This window comes from Epinephelus moara, chromosome 20 (assembly GCF_006386435.1).
Source record: "Epinephelus moara isolate mb chromosome 20, YSFRI_EMoa_1.0, whole genome shotgun sequence".
Classification (NCBI taxonomy): domain Eukaryota; kingdom Metazoa; phylum Chordata; class Actinopteri; order Perciformes; family Serranidae; genus Epinephelus; species Epinephelus moara.
Genome location: NC_065525.1, coordinates 42,921,187 through 42,936,731, shown reverse-complemented (window position 1 = coordinate 42,936,731; position 15,545 = coordinate 42,921,187). Strand labels below are relative to the sequence as shown.

The 15,545-nt window shown below is 41.6% G+C and overlaps 1 protein-coding gene across 1 annotated transcript in view; it reads left to right on the top strand.

Annotated features, from left to right (window-relative positions):
• Window positions 1-338: 338 nt before the first annotated feature.
• LOC126407752 (F-actin-capping protein subunit alpha-2) overlaps window positions 339-15,545 on the top strand; it is a 37,617-nt gene continuing 22,410 nt past the window's right edge. Inside the window, exon 1 of the mRNA XM_050072938.1 lies at window positions 339-437. Coding sequence (XP_049928895.1) covers window positions 354-437 — 84 coding nt within the window. The 5' untranslated portion in view covers window positions 339-353. The remainder of the gene's footprint in view (window positions 438-15,545) is intronic.

Below are 15,545 nucleotides of genomic sequence, written 5' to 3'. Positions count from 1 at the left end.
CATATTTTTCTTAATATTTTAAGTACTATGGTATATTTCTATTTTATTACTTTTTATTTACATATTTCTATTTGATACTCCTAATTCTTGTAATTCTCTATTCTTTACATCGAAAATTCCCCCTCGAGAGTCAATGAAGTATTTCTGATTCTGATAAATGATTGAATATAACCGATTAAAAATTACCAATATACTGATCAAATTAATTTGTAAAATATTTGTATTATTTTGTTAGGTTTTTAAGACATCAAACACTTTATTACCCCGTGATAAAGGAAAGTCTTTAGAGATATGATCGGTGAGGAATCTGCAGAGCTCTCTGAGCTCAACCGAGCTGGGAATCCACCCATGCGATGACGTCACGGGGCTCTGACAAGCTGGTGGTGCCGGAAGAAAAGATGGCGGATCATGAGGAGCAGCTATCCGACGAGGAAAAGGTAAGATGGCAATTTAATTACAAGATAAACTCAGTCTTCGGGAAGCGAAACGTTAGCGCTCGCATTTTGAGTGCATCTGCGTTCGGTGTCTCCGGTGCATCCCGGTGTCGACCGGCGGAACGTAATTAGGAGAAACGCCGGGCCTCAGCAGAACCGCTGCTGCTTCTGCTCTTATTATTTTTAGCTCAACTTCCGCTCATTTGCGAATCTCAAACGGAGGCTCCTTGTACGGTCCTGACTCAAAATAGGAACCGTGTACATATTACAAATTCACCTCCCGCTGCCTTTTGGTCCCGGGGACGTGTCGGTTTGGCTCCGGGTCTCCGGTTGTTGGTGTTGGGGAAGTTTTCACACACCTAACGTCGCTAGCTTGTTAGTTTAGCATAGCCTGCTAACAGTTAGCTTGACTTCACTAACACGCCCTTTCGCTGTTTGATACCGCTGTTCTGTCACACTGAATAACTTACACTGAGAGTGGAGGGTTGTCAAAGTGTTTTATACAGAACAGAGTTTAATTAGCCGAGTGACAGCAGCCATACGTGTTATACAAGCTAGTAGGCTAATTACTGTACCTCTGGTAAGTGTCGTTTAACAGACAGTAAAGAGATGTGACAACTGTGAGCTGCAGATGATCAGAAATACTTTATTGATCCCCGGGAGGAAACTGTGACGCAAAGCTCAGAGAACTGTAGAAGGAGAAATAGGAGTCTGTAAAAATATAAATAAAATATTGAGGGTGACAGTTTTTTGATTTCCTCCTTCTGCAAGTTTGACCCAACCAATTTTGTAAGGGACTGTTCTTTACTTGTCAGAGGAGGGGTCGGCTGGGGTGTGACCCTCCCCAAGCTACAAATATTCTTCCTAGAGCCTCCCTGAGTGACTGCTGTGTGTCAATTCACCAAAACAGGAACACTGTAAAAAACCATATTATCTAGCATACACTTGAAATAATCTAATGACACGTACCTGTTCAATTTAAATACTTCTTGTAACTTGTTCCATGTATTTGGTGTGAAAAACTTAAAGTTAATTGTTCACTCTTGTCATGCACGCTGGTTAGATTGTGCAAATGGTTTATGTTTTTTAAATGAGACATGGCATATCTATTTTTAAGCAAGTGTCTGTTCCATATGATGTGTTTAATGAGCATCGCAAATTTGAAAATCCAACAGTAATTTCTGTTTTTACTGTGTTGCTACTGCTGTGATAAATGGTGTAATTTTCGTGATTGTTATAGGAAACATACTTTCCAAACCCACAGCTTTAAAAGCGGCGGTAAAATAAATTCAAAATACAACCATTTAAACTTATACGCCCCTCCCCTAAGCCAAAATACAAAAACATGAGTCCCTCCCCAGTGCTGAAAATATGTTTTGACATGTTCCCTATCCATTTGAGGAGGAAATAAGATATTATCATATTCCAATGAGGTGCGACATACTGGTTTCCTGTAACATTTGGGTGATAGGGACAACACATCTTATCTCTGATAAAGGCTAGTGTAAGCATATTTATTGCACAATTTCACATGCACATTTTCCTGTTCATCATTTTGATTCAGACTCTGTGTACACATCTGTTAAACTTTATTGCTGAAGTCCGTGCACAATTATACAATGAAAGGTGGGTTTCGTCACTGTCACAACAACCCACTCCCTCCCACATCCTTCCTTACTTCTCTTCCACCAGAATTCATTGAACACATTTATTTAATTTATTTATTTTTTTTAAAAAGTTATTGAAGTGTGAAATTCACTGCATACACTAAATACATCTAAGAGTGGGAAGAATATTACGTAGTCAAATAATTGTACAGACTATTGTATACTTAAGACAGAGTTATAAAGAACTGTTGTGCCTTTAAGTCCCTGTTGCACAGTTGAATTATAATAAATTATGGAATTAAAACTGCTGACGGGTGAGTTAAGTCTAAGTGCCAGTCTGTTGACTCAAAGTGTCTGACACGACATGAAGGAAAAGACCCAACATGAAGCATTTATAGTTTAGAGTTTGTATTCATGTGCTCTTCCCATATAAAAGTCTGTACCTATAACTGTAAAGGTCTCATACCAACATTTGTTTTGTTTTTTTTAAAATGGTATAACCAAAAACTGTTATGCAAATTAGGTAGACGGGCTCGTACTGTTAGCCTGGTTTATACCTCATTACACCCCTGCTAGTGTCTGACAGAACTAGCTCTGTTCATTTTCTCATTTCCTTAAAAGAGCACACACACACACACACACACACACACGCACAGCCAATACGCTGAGACAACATGAATGTTCAACTGCATGTGTCTGTCTGAGCTGTCTGCAGGGATCCGTCTTGCCTTTGGTTTTAATGTCCTGCTCAATGGACTGATTTTATTTGGCAGCCTCAGTTTCACGGCACATTTTGGTCTCTGTTAAGCTTTGTTCTTCTTTTGGTTAGATGCATTGGAAACAGCTTTGAGTGATGCATATCAGTGTGTTAACCGCTGCCTGAAGCGCTGCTGCTGATTTGTCAAATAATTGGTTAAAAAATGCGAAGAATTACAGATGTGAAAATTCACTTATTTTCCTTTTCTTTAAATTATTGTAAATGTAAAACTTTGTTTGGTCACTGTTGGTCAGACTTTGTAAGCAAATTTTAGACATCTCCATAAGCTCTGATTTTAAAGGTCCAGTGTGCAAGATTTTGGAGCATTAAGTGGCATCTATTGGTGAGGATTGCAGATTGCAACCAGCTGAATCTTCTCCCGGTTAGAATTCCTATAGTGTTCTTTGTTATAGAGATTTTACAGAGAGCTGAATTACCCACAGAAGTCTCCTCTTCTACAAAAACAATCAGACCCACTGATTTAATCCGGTAAAAACACTGAATAAAGCAGTTTAATGTTAGCTGATGTTGGGTTTGTCCATTCTGGGCTACTGTAGTAATATGGTGATCTCCTTAGACAATGACCTGCTTCCTGTGTAGATTTAAATGGATCATTCTAAGGTAATAAATACAGAACAAATCTTATTTTCAGGTGATTATACACTAAAGAAAACATCCGTATTATATTCTGATTCTGCCAGTTTATCCCCCTAAATCCACACTGAACCTTTAAATGACTTGTAAATTAAATTACTCTGCACGTAAATACAAAAATAGCCTGTAAATGAATGAAGAGGAAAAACAAGAGATTGTGGTAATGTTCTTATCATTCTTAAGATTAAAATACACGGAGGTATGTGTGTACATGTGTACCTGATACACTGTGTTGCGTCCCTCCTGACCTTGCGGTCAGATTTCCTAGCAGGCTTGTTAATATCACAGTAAACCATTATGAGCATTCCTCTTGATAAATGCTTGTGAGCTCTTCAGCTGCCACTCTGTGGGTTATGTAATACACCATTCAGAGTCAGAACAAGGCCTGGTTTTATTTCGCTCTTTTCCCCATCAGCTTGAGTCAGAAGTTTTTTAGAGTTCAGGCAGCTCATTGACCCGCGGGTGCGACTGCGTCATTCTCATCAACACACAGGCATCAGCTGTTAGCTAAGCATTTCATTACAGGGCCAGGGTGTGTGGGTGACTGTGACCTGGCCATGTTGTGATTTAGTTATGTACTTCACCGTAAACAATGTTTTCAGGTATATGCTCATAACATGAAGCTGTGGTCAAAGTATTAACAGCTTTAGACGTTGGTGTTGTGAAGAGGATGGGAAGCCTTTCATCTCTAACCACATTGGTTTCCACTTTATGTGAAGCCACTATCACTTTTGACCAGACAGTTTATTTTTGTAACACTGAAAGAATGATGGTTAGCAACCTGCCAGGCTGACGAGTAGAGTAAAGGAGGATTTATACTTCTGTATGGAAGCGACTCCATACCCACGATGTAGACTCTGTGTTGACATCTACCCTACACCTTAGCTGGACATGCAGCTCCTCAGAAATATAACCAGCGACACAGACGACCTGTTTATTTTTAAAAGCTGAAACCATTCCCTCAGTGGAAATGAAGCTTTAATTTACTTTTATTTGTGAAAATAATAAAGCCCTCACAAAACTGCATTTTAATTCCTGTGTGTGATTTATCCTGGCTTCGTATGAGTAGAGAAAAACTCCACTAGCCCCAGTGCTAACTATTTTCAATGGAAAATGTCATAGACTTTGGTTAATAATGTTAGCATGTTGTATTTGTGGGGAAAACATGTTTAGTATTGTTTTGTCAGTGAACCTTGTGAGCTGTAATGGAGACAAATTTTGCAAAGTTTACTTTTTTTTAAATGTTGCTGTTGTTTCTGGTTTCATATGACCAAAGTAAAACTCTGCTAGCCCCTTGGCTAATACAGTGTAAAATTGCATAGGCTTTTGCTCATAACATTAGCATATTGTATTTGTGGGCAAAATGTGTCCGTCAAAATCAAAGTGTTTTGTCTGTGAAGCTTGCAGGGTATTTTGAAGCCACTTTGTGTACTTGTGTTTGATATTGTTGCTATTAAGCCACGATTTATGCGTGTTTAGGTGTTTTTTCGATCAGTCAAACTTTACAGCGCTTCACAGAAATCGCCACGCCGACTAGTTTAACGGCAACGTGTGTAGGCTACTGTGTAGGCTCTGTGTAGAGCGAATGCACAACTATAAATCCACCTTAACAGGCACAGCTGACGCACAGTGTTTAGCTAGTGGAGGCTGTTTATTTCCATCTCTGAACATGATTGGTGTGGGACCAAGTGAGTTACATTATGCATCCATCAACTGTATGTCGTGCTGTTAAGAGCACCACATTTCCACAGTTGCATTTTGTACTTTGAGGGCCGTCTCTCCAGTGCATTAGCTCAGAGCAATCAGCCATCTGCTCTGGCCCCTCAGCCTTTTTTGAGCAGCTCAGATCAAAACTGCAAAGGGAGGAAATGAGCATTTTCACCTGCCTAACACAGTGACAGCGGGTAATATTTACCAAAATTCACCAGTCAATTTAAATCACTGGCTAACCATGATTTGTAGAATAAAAGGAAACCCCCAAATGATGTTTGGTGACCTGCCAGAGATTGGTAAAGTGGATAAAAGCATCAGCTACAGCCAGAACCTCCTGGCACTCAGCTGTCCGTACTTTCCCACAATGAATGACAAATCTGCAGACTTGCTTTTGTGGGGTCGGTGACTTGCTATGATCTGACATTACCGTCTTTTAAAGCAGCATGGAGACATTGTTTTGATAGGAAGCCTTAGAAAAGTTAACCTCGGACATTTCTTTTTGGTCGCAAGATTGCCTCTGTGTCGAGTACAATAAATAGCTTTGAGTTTGTCTGTGTGAAAAACTCCCCAAATGTTTCCCAGGGGATTGAGAAATTTCTGTCCTGTTGCTGTTGTGGCTGTCAGTGTCACTTTGCTGTTCCAGAAAAAGACCCAAGAGCTCCCTGATGGGGAATTGCTATGAAGTCTCTTCCATTTGTGAATGATTAAACAGTGAGGAGTCACATCTCCGCCACAGATACCAAGTACTTCTCCTTGTCTTTCTGAGTCACTTTGGCGCCGGCCTGCAAACTTCCTGATTACAGCAAAGAAACCACACATGGGTATTACAGGAAACTGACATTACTCGTGTGTCAGTTCCTTTGTCTGTACTGAAGTGTCTGAGCAGGTAGCAGAAACCAAGCAGTGTGTACTCTTTTACCTGTCAACTTGATTGTTTCATACTATAACGAAAGACCTGAAACAACGATCTGGTACATGGTCAGTTTACTGATGGAGTAGACAAACTCACCACCCACAACCTAGATTTATGAGCAAGTGGCAGTTGCTCATCTTGTTGGGTGTATCTTACACTTCTACTGTGTAGTCGACATTGTATCTTTACACGTTCTTTGCTTGCCTTTCTTAAGTTGCGATAAGTGAAAAGAAAACCTGAGGTGTCTGATCTGTGGTTCCTGTTTCAGAAAGGAGCAGACCTTTCTGTCAGCAAAAAGTGGGTGTTTTTGCTTGTGTTGCCCATCCCTAAAGGGCATATATTTGAGAGGGGAAGTAATATGGTGTATGTATAGTGTTAGTTCTCCCCAAGTTTTACTGATATGATGCTGCTGAGGTGCTGTTGATTATATTCTTTTGTACACATGCTGAAGTGATCAGTTGTAGATTTCTGTGAATTCTCCAATAAAGGTGTCAGCATGTTTCAGAGTTGCACCATTTGTTTTTAATCGTAGTTTGTTGGAAAAAGAGACGCTAATACAGTGAGATGATGCCTGGTGGAGTTTTCTTTAAGTTAAGAATCACTTTGTGGAATATGTATGCTAGATTATTGACCAAGAATACTTGAAATAATGTTATGACGTTGGCATTTCCAGTGGTCTCTCTGTCAGCTCTGCTAAATTTATGCAAAATTTATGCTGTTATGTCTATTTTGAAAGTCTCTGCAGTGCTTTTTGTAGTTGGCTTGTAGGTGGTGTCATGTGATGATGATGGAGATGGAGAAAATGGGCACCAGCTGAACTAGCATCCTGTTAGTTGTTGTACAGGTGTTGGAAATAAACTGAATGACCTCTGTACCGAATCAGTTTCCGAGGGAAAATCAGAAATTGCAATATCCTTTGATACACCAAAACATTGGTGTACAATACATTGGCTAAATCCTAGACAGCACCATTCGACCATGTGACTCTTTTTCTACATGCTGATCTGACAGAGCAGAGGACTCTGGCGAGGGAAAGCATGTGCTTTACGGTGAATAAGGGCTGGTGTGACAGTGGGAATGTGAGGTGCTGTCCCGTTCCTGTTGTGGCCCATTCAGAGACGGCTTCAGAGCAAAACAGTCCATGTTTGAGAGGAGCGACCTTGCGGCCGTCTTGATGAGGTTGGGAAGTGTGGACGGTTAAATCATTCCACAATCAGAAACCATGGATCACCAAAACCATCCGGAAACATGGACAATTATAAAGCAGCAGCCAACAATGTAAGAAGAAGCAAAAAGGACTAAATTACAGAGCACAAGTTAAAGGAGCTGATGGATCAGATTTCACTGGAGCTGTACTTTGTATAATTCCATGTGACAAATAAATTATGATTGATTGATTGTCAGGATGTTAACACTGAAGTGGCAGTTGTCAGGAGAACAGAGCACACATCGGTTTTTTAACTGCCGTTGCCTCTGTCGGTGAGCAGAGATAAATGAGGAAGCTAAATAAATGTTACAGCTCCGCCTCAGGCCAATCAATTTCCATGATGAGATATGACACACAGCACCTGTTCAACTTTTGAGAGAAGTAATCAACACTGTGTGTGGTATTTGGCCCAAACCTGCTTTACCTGAGTTGTTGAGTGTGTTTAAGTTTGCAGAGCTTAGCATAGTGCTGACAATACCAGGGATAGTGGCTTGATCCTGCGAGGGGCACCAGTGTAAATAATGCATGTCGTCACGGTACAGTAAAGCATTATAGATGAAAGCATCCACTAAATCCCATGTATAGAATAAAGCTTATCCAGATATTTAGGCTATGTATCTGACCGGATCTGTGCAAAGATTAGCATGGCAGAAAAACATCAACCTTTAGATAGAGACATTTGTGGTCCATGTAATACAATACATTTGAGAAATAGACATAGAATATATTCTTATTGTGATGGGAGATAGAAAAACATAAGTTCTCATATAGACCAACTTACCTAATGACTCAGTTACACTTGAGAATACAGGACCTCAGTTGATGGGGGGTTTTTTTGCTTGAATTTTCCAATTTGGAAGTTTTATTGCTGGGCAAGAATGGTAATAATGAAACCTCAGATGAAGTATAGGCTAACCCTCAAAACCCCGACACACCGAGCTATCAACTGGCCGTTGGTCACTGTGGGCCATCGGTGAGCATCTGTCGCCCTAGATTTTGAGGTGTATCCCACACTGTTGGCACCAGTTGACCTTCATCGGCTGTTCAATATTCAGTATGTTGAATTGGACCCACCGGAGCCTGTTGGTGAGTGACACCACAGAAGAAACAAAACAGCCAAAGTCAAGATGGCTTCTTTGTAGTCATCGAGCTTCTTTGCAGAAACAGATCGTAATAGTTGTGATATTGTTTTTCTAGAGCATGGTAAATGTTGGTTGTGTTGTGCTAAATAGCTTCTTGAATCCTTCCTGTCGGTCACCTGAGTTGTTTCCTCTCACGTCGGCTCACAATGTACGTGCTAGTTGTGCGTTGGCTGCAGTCTTCGCAGTGTTTTCAGGTGCAACTTTATGGCTGAGACACAGGAAACGTAAGACGACGCAACAATCTGCCTTTGCTGCTTCTGTTTCCTTGATGTGGGTTTGGTGTGTCTGGGCCTTTATGAGGTGAGCCATCAGAAACTCCCAGCAGCCCCGTATGTGTTCCTGGGCTTGGCTTGTGAGCAGCTGTCTGAGACCAGAGGGATACAACATAGTTTAATGCTGAAAACTTCACGGCATCTTTCTTTAGCTGAAGAATGCACCGATTGAGGAGTGCTATCTGTACATGCCTGCAGCTGCAGCAGTGTTAAGAGATCTGGAGATGTGTGTTTTAATGTCTAAATACTTGGGTAGAATACCAAGCTATAAGGTGCCCCAAACGGATGCCATGTTAGAGTTAGAGCGGATTGCAACCTGTTTGACCCAGGAGTTTCCTATATAATGATAGATGTTGATGTGCAAAGACCGGTGGCTTTACACTGTGGTGTCCGCATACTGGAGGAGGTAATGCAAGACAGTGATATTCCATAAATTGCACAGCTGGCTACTCGGGGTAAAGTGACACTAGATTTAATCGCACAGTATAATGAGAAGTCACTGAATGGAGGCTGAAAGTGACAAATGTGAGCATCTAAAGTAGACAAGGCAGCATTATTCAGGTTTATACAGCAGAGCGAGAGTCTGTCCAGTAAGCACAAAGTTTGACCCCTGCAAAGGTATCCTGCATGTATGTTTTATTTTCAACAAGACTTGATCTTTTTTTGGACGATTACTGAGTATTTTACATTTTTGTATTATAACAAGAAGTTCAAAACTTAATTTGTGTATTATCCCATGGCTCACACTCAACCAAATCTAACTCGCATCACATTGCTAACACAACAACAACAACAAAAAACTGTTCTGACTCTTCAAATGTACAAAAAACTTCACAGCCAGACTTTGGCTTTTATGGAGCGATTTGTCAGATATTTAAAATGACATGCTTTGACATAATCTGTCAGATCAGTAGAGGTGAGAATCTCCATGCACCTTGCAATTCAATTTAATTACGATTCAGAGGACTATGATTCGATGATAAAATGATTATTGATGCATTTTGATGCATCAAAATATTTTATTTCAATACAGGATTTATTTCTCTCAATGTGACAACTTGACACCTTTAAATCATAGCACTCTGTATTTGTAGTCATCCATAATTTAAACAAAAAACAAAACAAAAAAAGGCGTGATGGGCGAGACATGTTACACCACAGCATCAGCCATATGCGTTGGCAGCGCTTCATAAACAGTAACTATGGCATTAACATGGCAATTACAATCATTTACCGTCCATGTATTATGACAGCTGATCTCATCCTAAGCTTGGAGGGTAAGAAACTCCTGAATCTCATTGTTTTTGACTGCTATTCTTCTTCTTGAGCTAGCTGCCAACTGCTAACAGCTACTTTTTAAATCTCCTGGTAGGTAGCATGCATAACATATGTTAAAAACATCACACCTGTGGCGCCGGTGGCTTAGTGGTAGAGCAGGCGCCCCATATACAAGGCTGTTGCCGCAGCGGCCCGGGTTCGAATCCAGCCTGTGGCCCTGCATGTCATCCCCCCTCTCTCTCTCCCCCTTCACGCTTATCTGTCCTGTCCATTAAAGGCAAAATGGCCAAAAAAATATCTTTAAAAAAAAACAAAAAACATCACACCTGACCTGCCCATGATCCCGTCCTGCTGGCTGTCCTGTTTACAGACACAGACATTGGTTAGACCCCTCTGCCCCCCTATTCCGTGATTGTACCTTATATACAGTACATCGTGGTAAGGCGGAATAACAGAGAGATATTCCCCCCTTAAACAGGAAGTGTAAAGGGGCTAATATCTCAAGGGCATTAAAAGGAACCAATCAGAGTTTTGCCACAGCTGCATTACCTCAAAACTTTCGACTTCGTTTGACAGGAAAATAAAGATGATAAAATTTTCACTACTGATCACGAGGCAAGTCTGACGCCTCCACAAGTTAACGTTACTGCTCGACTGTGATAAACTCAAACTGGTGGCTGCCTGGAGGGAAGGAAACCAATCTGAAAACTTGCAATGGTCATTAGCATTGCCATTTATAATCTGCAGTCTGTGTGATTTGTAGTTAATGGGCTGAAACTTGCAAAATCCCTGGTATGATATGAACCTGCAGCTAAAGCAGTGGAGCAGGTGGCGTTGTGTCAATCTGAGGGAATATAAAGCACTGAGCTGGTATAAAAAGAACAAAGTGCCCCAGAAAGTCATTAGTCTGTATAACATGGTGTCACAATTATTTAAAACAGTCATGATCTTTACTGTTAAGGAACCCCCGTGAGTAAAGCTCCTGCTTCTGACAGTATTTATACCCAACATCACAGACCTATTTCTTCAGTTTAATCTTCAGCCGACCGGCCGCCAACTCCTCATTTTGATTAGCACAGGAACATTTCTAGTTAGCCTACGGCTGCCTGACGGTCCTCCTCCTCTCTCTGCCATCAAGCTGTGGACTTATTATTCATAAAATATTGCACCCTCACCCCAGCCCATCACCCAAACCCCTCTCCCCCAAATATTCACCAACATCAGACAGGTTTTCCTCTAAACTTGGCCCCGTCTCTGCTGCAGCATTTCAAGGTGCCAGGACCCGCTTTTCTCTTTCTATCTAGGATATTGAAATGGAGGCATGCCAGGGAAGGGGATCAAACTCAAAGAGATGATGCAGCTTAAAATGCCCGTGGGCCAAAATATTGCTTCAGTTTACTCCTGCTGTGTTTTTTGTGCTATTATCATTATTTTCATGGCTCTGGATTGGCACGATAAGGCGATTTTGATGCCAGGATTAGGTTATGTGTGGTTTCAGTGTCAGCGGGTGTCGTTTGGGATTAAGAAAGAGTGCTCCCTAAGAGGGTGGATTGTGGGGTTGGTGTTGGGATAGTGCAGTGGAAGTGTCTGTTGGAAGGAAAGGAGGGGCTGCTGGGTAATATGAGGATGAATATACAGTGAGCAAGTTGAAAGAAAAGAGACCAGCTGGTGTCTAGGCCAAGAGAGCACAAAGACACCAGGATCCCACACTACAGGGGGTGTTATGTCCCATCTTCTTTGTGTGTGTGTCTGTTAGCTCCAGTATTGTTATTCCAACTCTTTGGTTAGCTCATGCCCGCACGCAAGTTCCTCAAAATCCTCTAAGAATCCATAGAAAGATAAGGGAATTGACTGTGGAAGATAAAAAAGTCCTTATTTCCAGCAAATGCAAGACTTTGTCCAAGAACAGGATGACGATGACAGTGATTGAGTCATATTTAGATAGCACTCACAAACCAAAACACAAGCAGTGGCAATTGTCAACCTCGTTTTCTGTCTCTGTTCCTGTGAAATGACCAAACTACAGTCGGCTCTTCTGTCTCAACTGCACAAAGCTGTTTGGATGTTAAAGTGTGTTTATGCAAAGAGATCTCAGGGCGTACTACAATTTTCCAAAGCTGCACCCTCCATAAAATGTGGTTCATTATTTCTCTTCGGGGACTGATTTTCTGTGAAAATTCCTCGTAAGTGCAAAACTCATCAGCCCTCTCCAAAGTGTCAGATATTGATATTAAGCTACTTCTACACTGCCACATGGTAACTCGCTGCCTCCAGTCATTCTAATGAGGTTTAATGAGTTCACTGTGTTGAACTTCTGGTGGTTGTCGCCTGGTTTGGGACAATCAAATTAGCTGTAGCAGGCATCACAGAGCCAGAAAGAAGACAAGATGGAGGAGCTGATAATGTTGGTGGCTGAGTACCAGGAGTTGTTTCCATTGTCTTGCTACAGTATGCCGCTACAAGCTAGCTTGCACTTCTGGCGGTGTTCACAGAAGCACCTGCCTGTCATCGCAACCATGGACCATCGTGGCAGCAGCTGCTTTCAAAAGCACTTTGCTTTTTGGAGAGACATTTTTCTAAGTTGGCAGTTGTCAGGGCAGTTACAAACCAGCGGTATGAAAGCAGCTTTAAGGCCCAAACATACCAAACCGACGTCAGAGAACTTGTGGCAATGAGAGCCCCCTGCTGCGTTGCCTCATGTCGCCGTGTCTTGGCCAAAAAGTTGCACATCAACCACCAAACTGATTGCCAGCAAGCACGTATGTTCTGCACCTACATGAGAGGACATACCCCTCTATACCAGCAGAAGATGGTCGTCTGTAATCGTCATTCAAAAAGGGATACCAAAAGACTATCTTGATGCTAGTTAGCCTGTTAGCATATTAACAACACGATACAATGCTAAAAGAACAGCATATTTAGCATGCACCAGTGAATGATAAAACAAACCATCACGAAATGTCTCTCCGCCCGAGCTCAATGGATAAAGAAAAACAATCTTACCTTATATAACAAGTTTGTTGTGATCTCACTGCCTCTCCACTTTAGCTTGTCACTTCGTTTCTCTTCTGGTGCGCAGAACTGAACTGACAATTAGTGATTTTATTCCCCGACGGGCTTCACTGTGCCAACGCCGATTCATCATGTTGAATCGGCGGGAAAAAAGCTAACTAGCACCAATGAGGGCCAACGACGAGGGCAGCAGATACTCCCCAACCACTCAACTTTGACAAACAGTCAACCTTCAGCTTGGTGTGTCGGGGCCTTTAGACTTTGATTACTAGCACTGAAACAGCACACACTGATTAATCAGGCTTTTTTCCATCTGTAGATTTGATTCAGTGATGTTAGTAACTAACCTGTTATTTTTTAAAGAAAAAAATAAACGCATCATAGCATGAAATACAAGCAGCGCCAGAGCTCAACAGGAACACTTGCCCAAGGCAAGGAAAGTGCGGAAATTCTGAGGTGTCTATGGGTCCATAAACGCAGCGCAGGAGGAACTCTGTGACCTGACTTCCTTTTTTCATCAGCAGCGGTTTGCAGAGCTTGAGTCATAGTATGATAATTGATCAGTGAAAGTATCAAACATGATCAAATCAGATTGATGGATAAAAAGAGCAACTTTTATACCCAGCGCCCAAGTTTCACTTTCACTGCACCTGGCATTCTGTTGCTCCGTCTGTACCTAGTGACACTGTGAGCTCAGTCCATGATGCCTTTGTTGACCAATCAGAGGCTGTGTTTCTGACTGTGTCTATCTGTGGCTGTCAGGCAAGTAAATGACAAGTGAGATGAACTGGGGTGTGGTTGTCCCCAACCACAAGTTGAATCATAATGCTGTGGTGTTATACTGGTGGCAGCAGGTCTCTCAATGTGTGAGCAGAATGTGTGTGTATGCAAATTAACCTATAGACAGACATGCATAACCGGCAAGAATATTCTTGGCGGTGAGCCGAAACATTGTTCAACATGGTCTTCCTTACAAACTGACAAACATCTTCAGTGGTGCTGGAGTTGTAGAAATCCTGTTGTTTAAATGTTTTGGGGCTCAATACAGTTGATCAGCATTAGTGTAGTCAGAGAATGTGGGGAAGTTTGTCTCACAGGGTTAAAGCACTGCGAGTTAGTTAATAAAGTTCCCCACAGAGACTCTTTGCCTCGAACTCAGCCCTTCGCTGAGCAGCCGGTGCTCAGGGCTAAAACTAGGTCTCAGAGCTGTGAAGTGTCCCAGTAGCCTGTGTCCCAGTGTAACAGTCTGCCATCAGAAGGAATACTTAACCTTCCAGCTCAACATTCAAGTCCCTGCTATACAGTAATTACCTCTGCAAAGGAGTCTGAGTGTTTTACATACAGTGTCTGCATGCACTCAGTTTGGAGAGGCAGACGAGAGGCTGACATAGAAGCTAAGTAATGTACTGCTGTGGACGGGGATCAACAACAGAATATATTTTAGCCTTGTAAAAAAAAAAAAAGTCTTATCTAAAAGGATCAATATCACTTTAAGTCCAACCTGTATTGAGAGTGTTTTCACCGCTTTATCTTTCTGTCAGACAGCCCGTTCTGACGGGGTAGCTGTTAACAGCTTCACTTCCCCGTCTATGCTCTCGTCAAAGCCACCAGACTCCATTGACAAAAATTTTAGCTTGCAGAACACAGGAGCTACTGGTCTTCTATGCTTCAATAAGTTACTTAGTTTGTGTTACTGACTGTGTGACTTTGGTGAAGCTGAACTAACCCTTTTCCAGTCGCACAATAACAAACAAAAAACTGATAGAGGCAGCAGTAGACCAGCAGCTCCTGTGTTCTGTGATGTTTAATCACTGTTTTTCTCAGTGGAGTCTGGCTTTGAAGAGGGCGAAGTAACAGCTTCATTTTCTCATTGAATATCACTGTAAGGTAAAGCAGTGAAATATTCTAAATAAAGTGTACACTTAACCGATATTAATTTTGTTTTAGGTGGGACTTTTTTTTAGGTGGCTAGAATGCATTTTGTTGCTGATCCCCTTTAAAGCCGTAGATTGCTTAGGTTCCACATTGGACTCCAGCCTGTTTCTCCAAACTGGGGGTGTGCCAACTGACATCTACTGTAGATAATACAACCCCCCCTAAAAAATCTGAATCTAAAACAGTATTTGTATCTAAACATCGAGTTATAATGTTAAACATGTAAAAAAAAATCTGCAAGAAGAAGGAATAAAATTGAATCCTTTTGTTTTTATTTCAGTGTTTATTTCCTGTGTTTCCCAAGGAGGATGTAGGCTGCTGTCTCAGTGCATTAGTAGAACTGGTTTGAGGTACTTAGAGGAAGAGGAAGTATTACTGTGTTTCTACCTTTCTTTTAACAGTCAATGCCTTACTCATAATCTGCTAATGGAGTATCCATCTCCTGCTGCTCCTGCTGCTCCTGTCAGTGATTCATTTTAGACCACACCGCTCTCCTCTCCTCTCCTCTCCTCTCCATGCCTCCTGAAACAGTCCACTGTCAGATGTGATTGTAAAACCGTCCCTGTCCATTGCTGGACAGTCTTTCCTGGTCTCACCCCAGCTGTAGGCGCTACACAATTC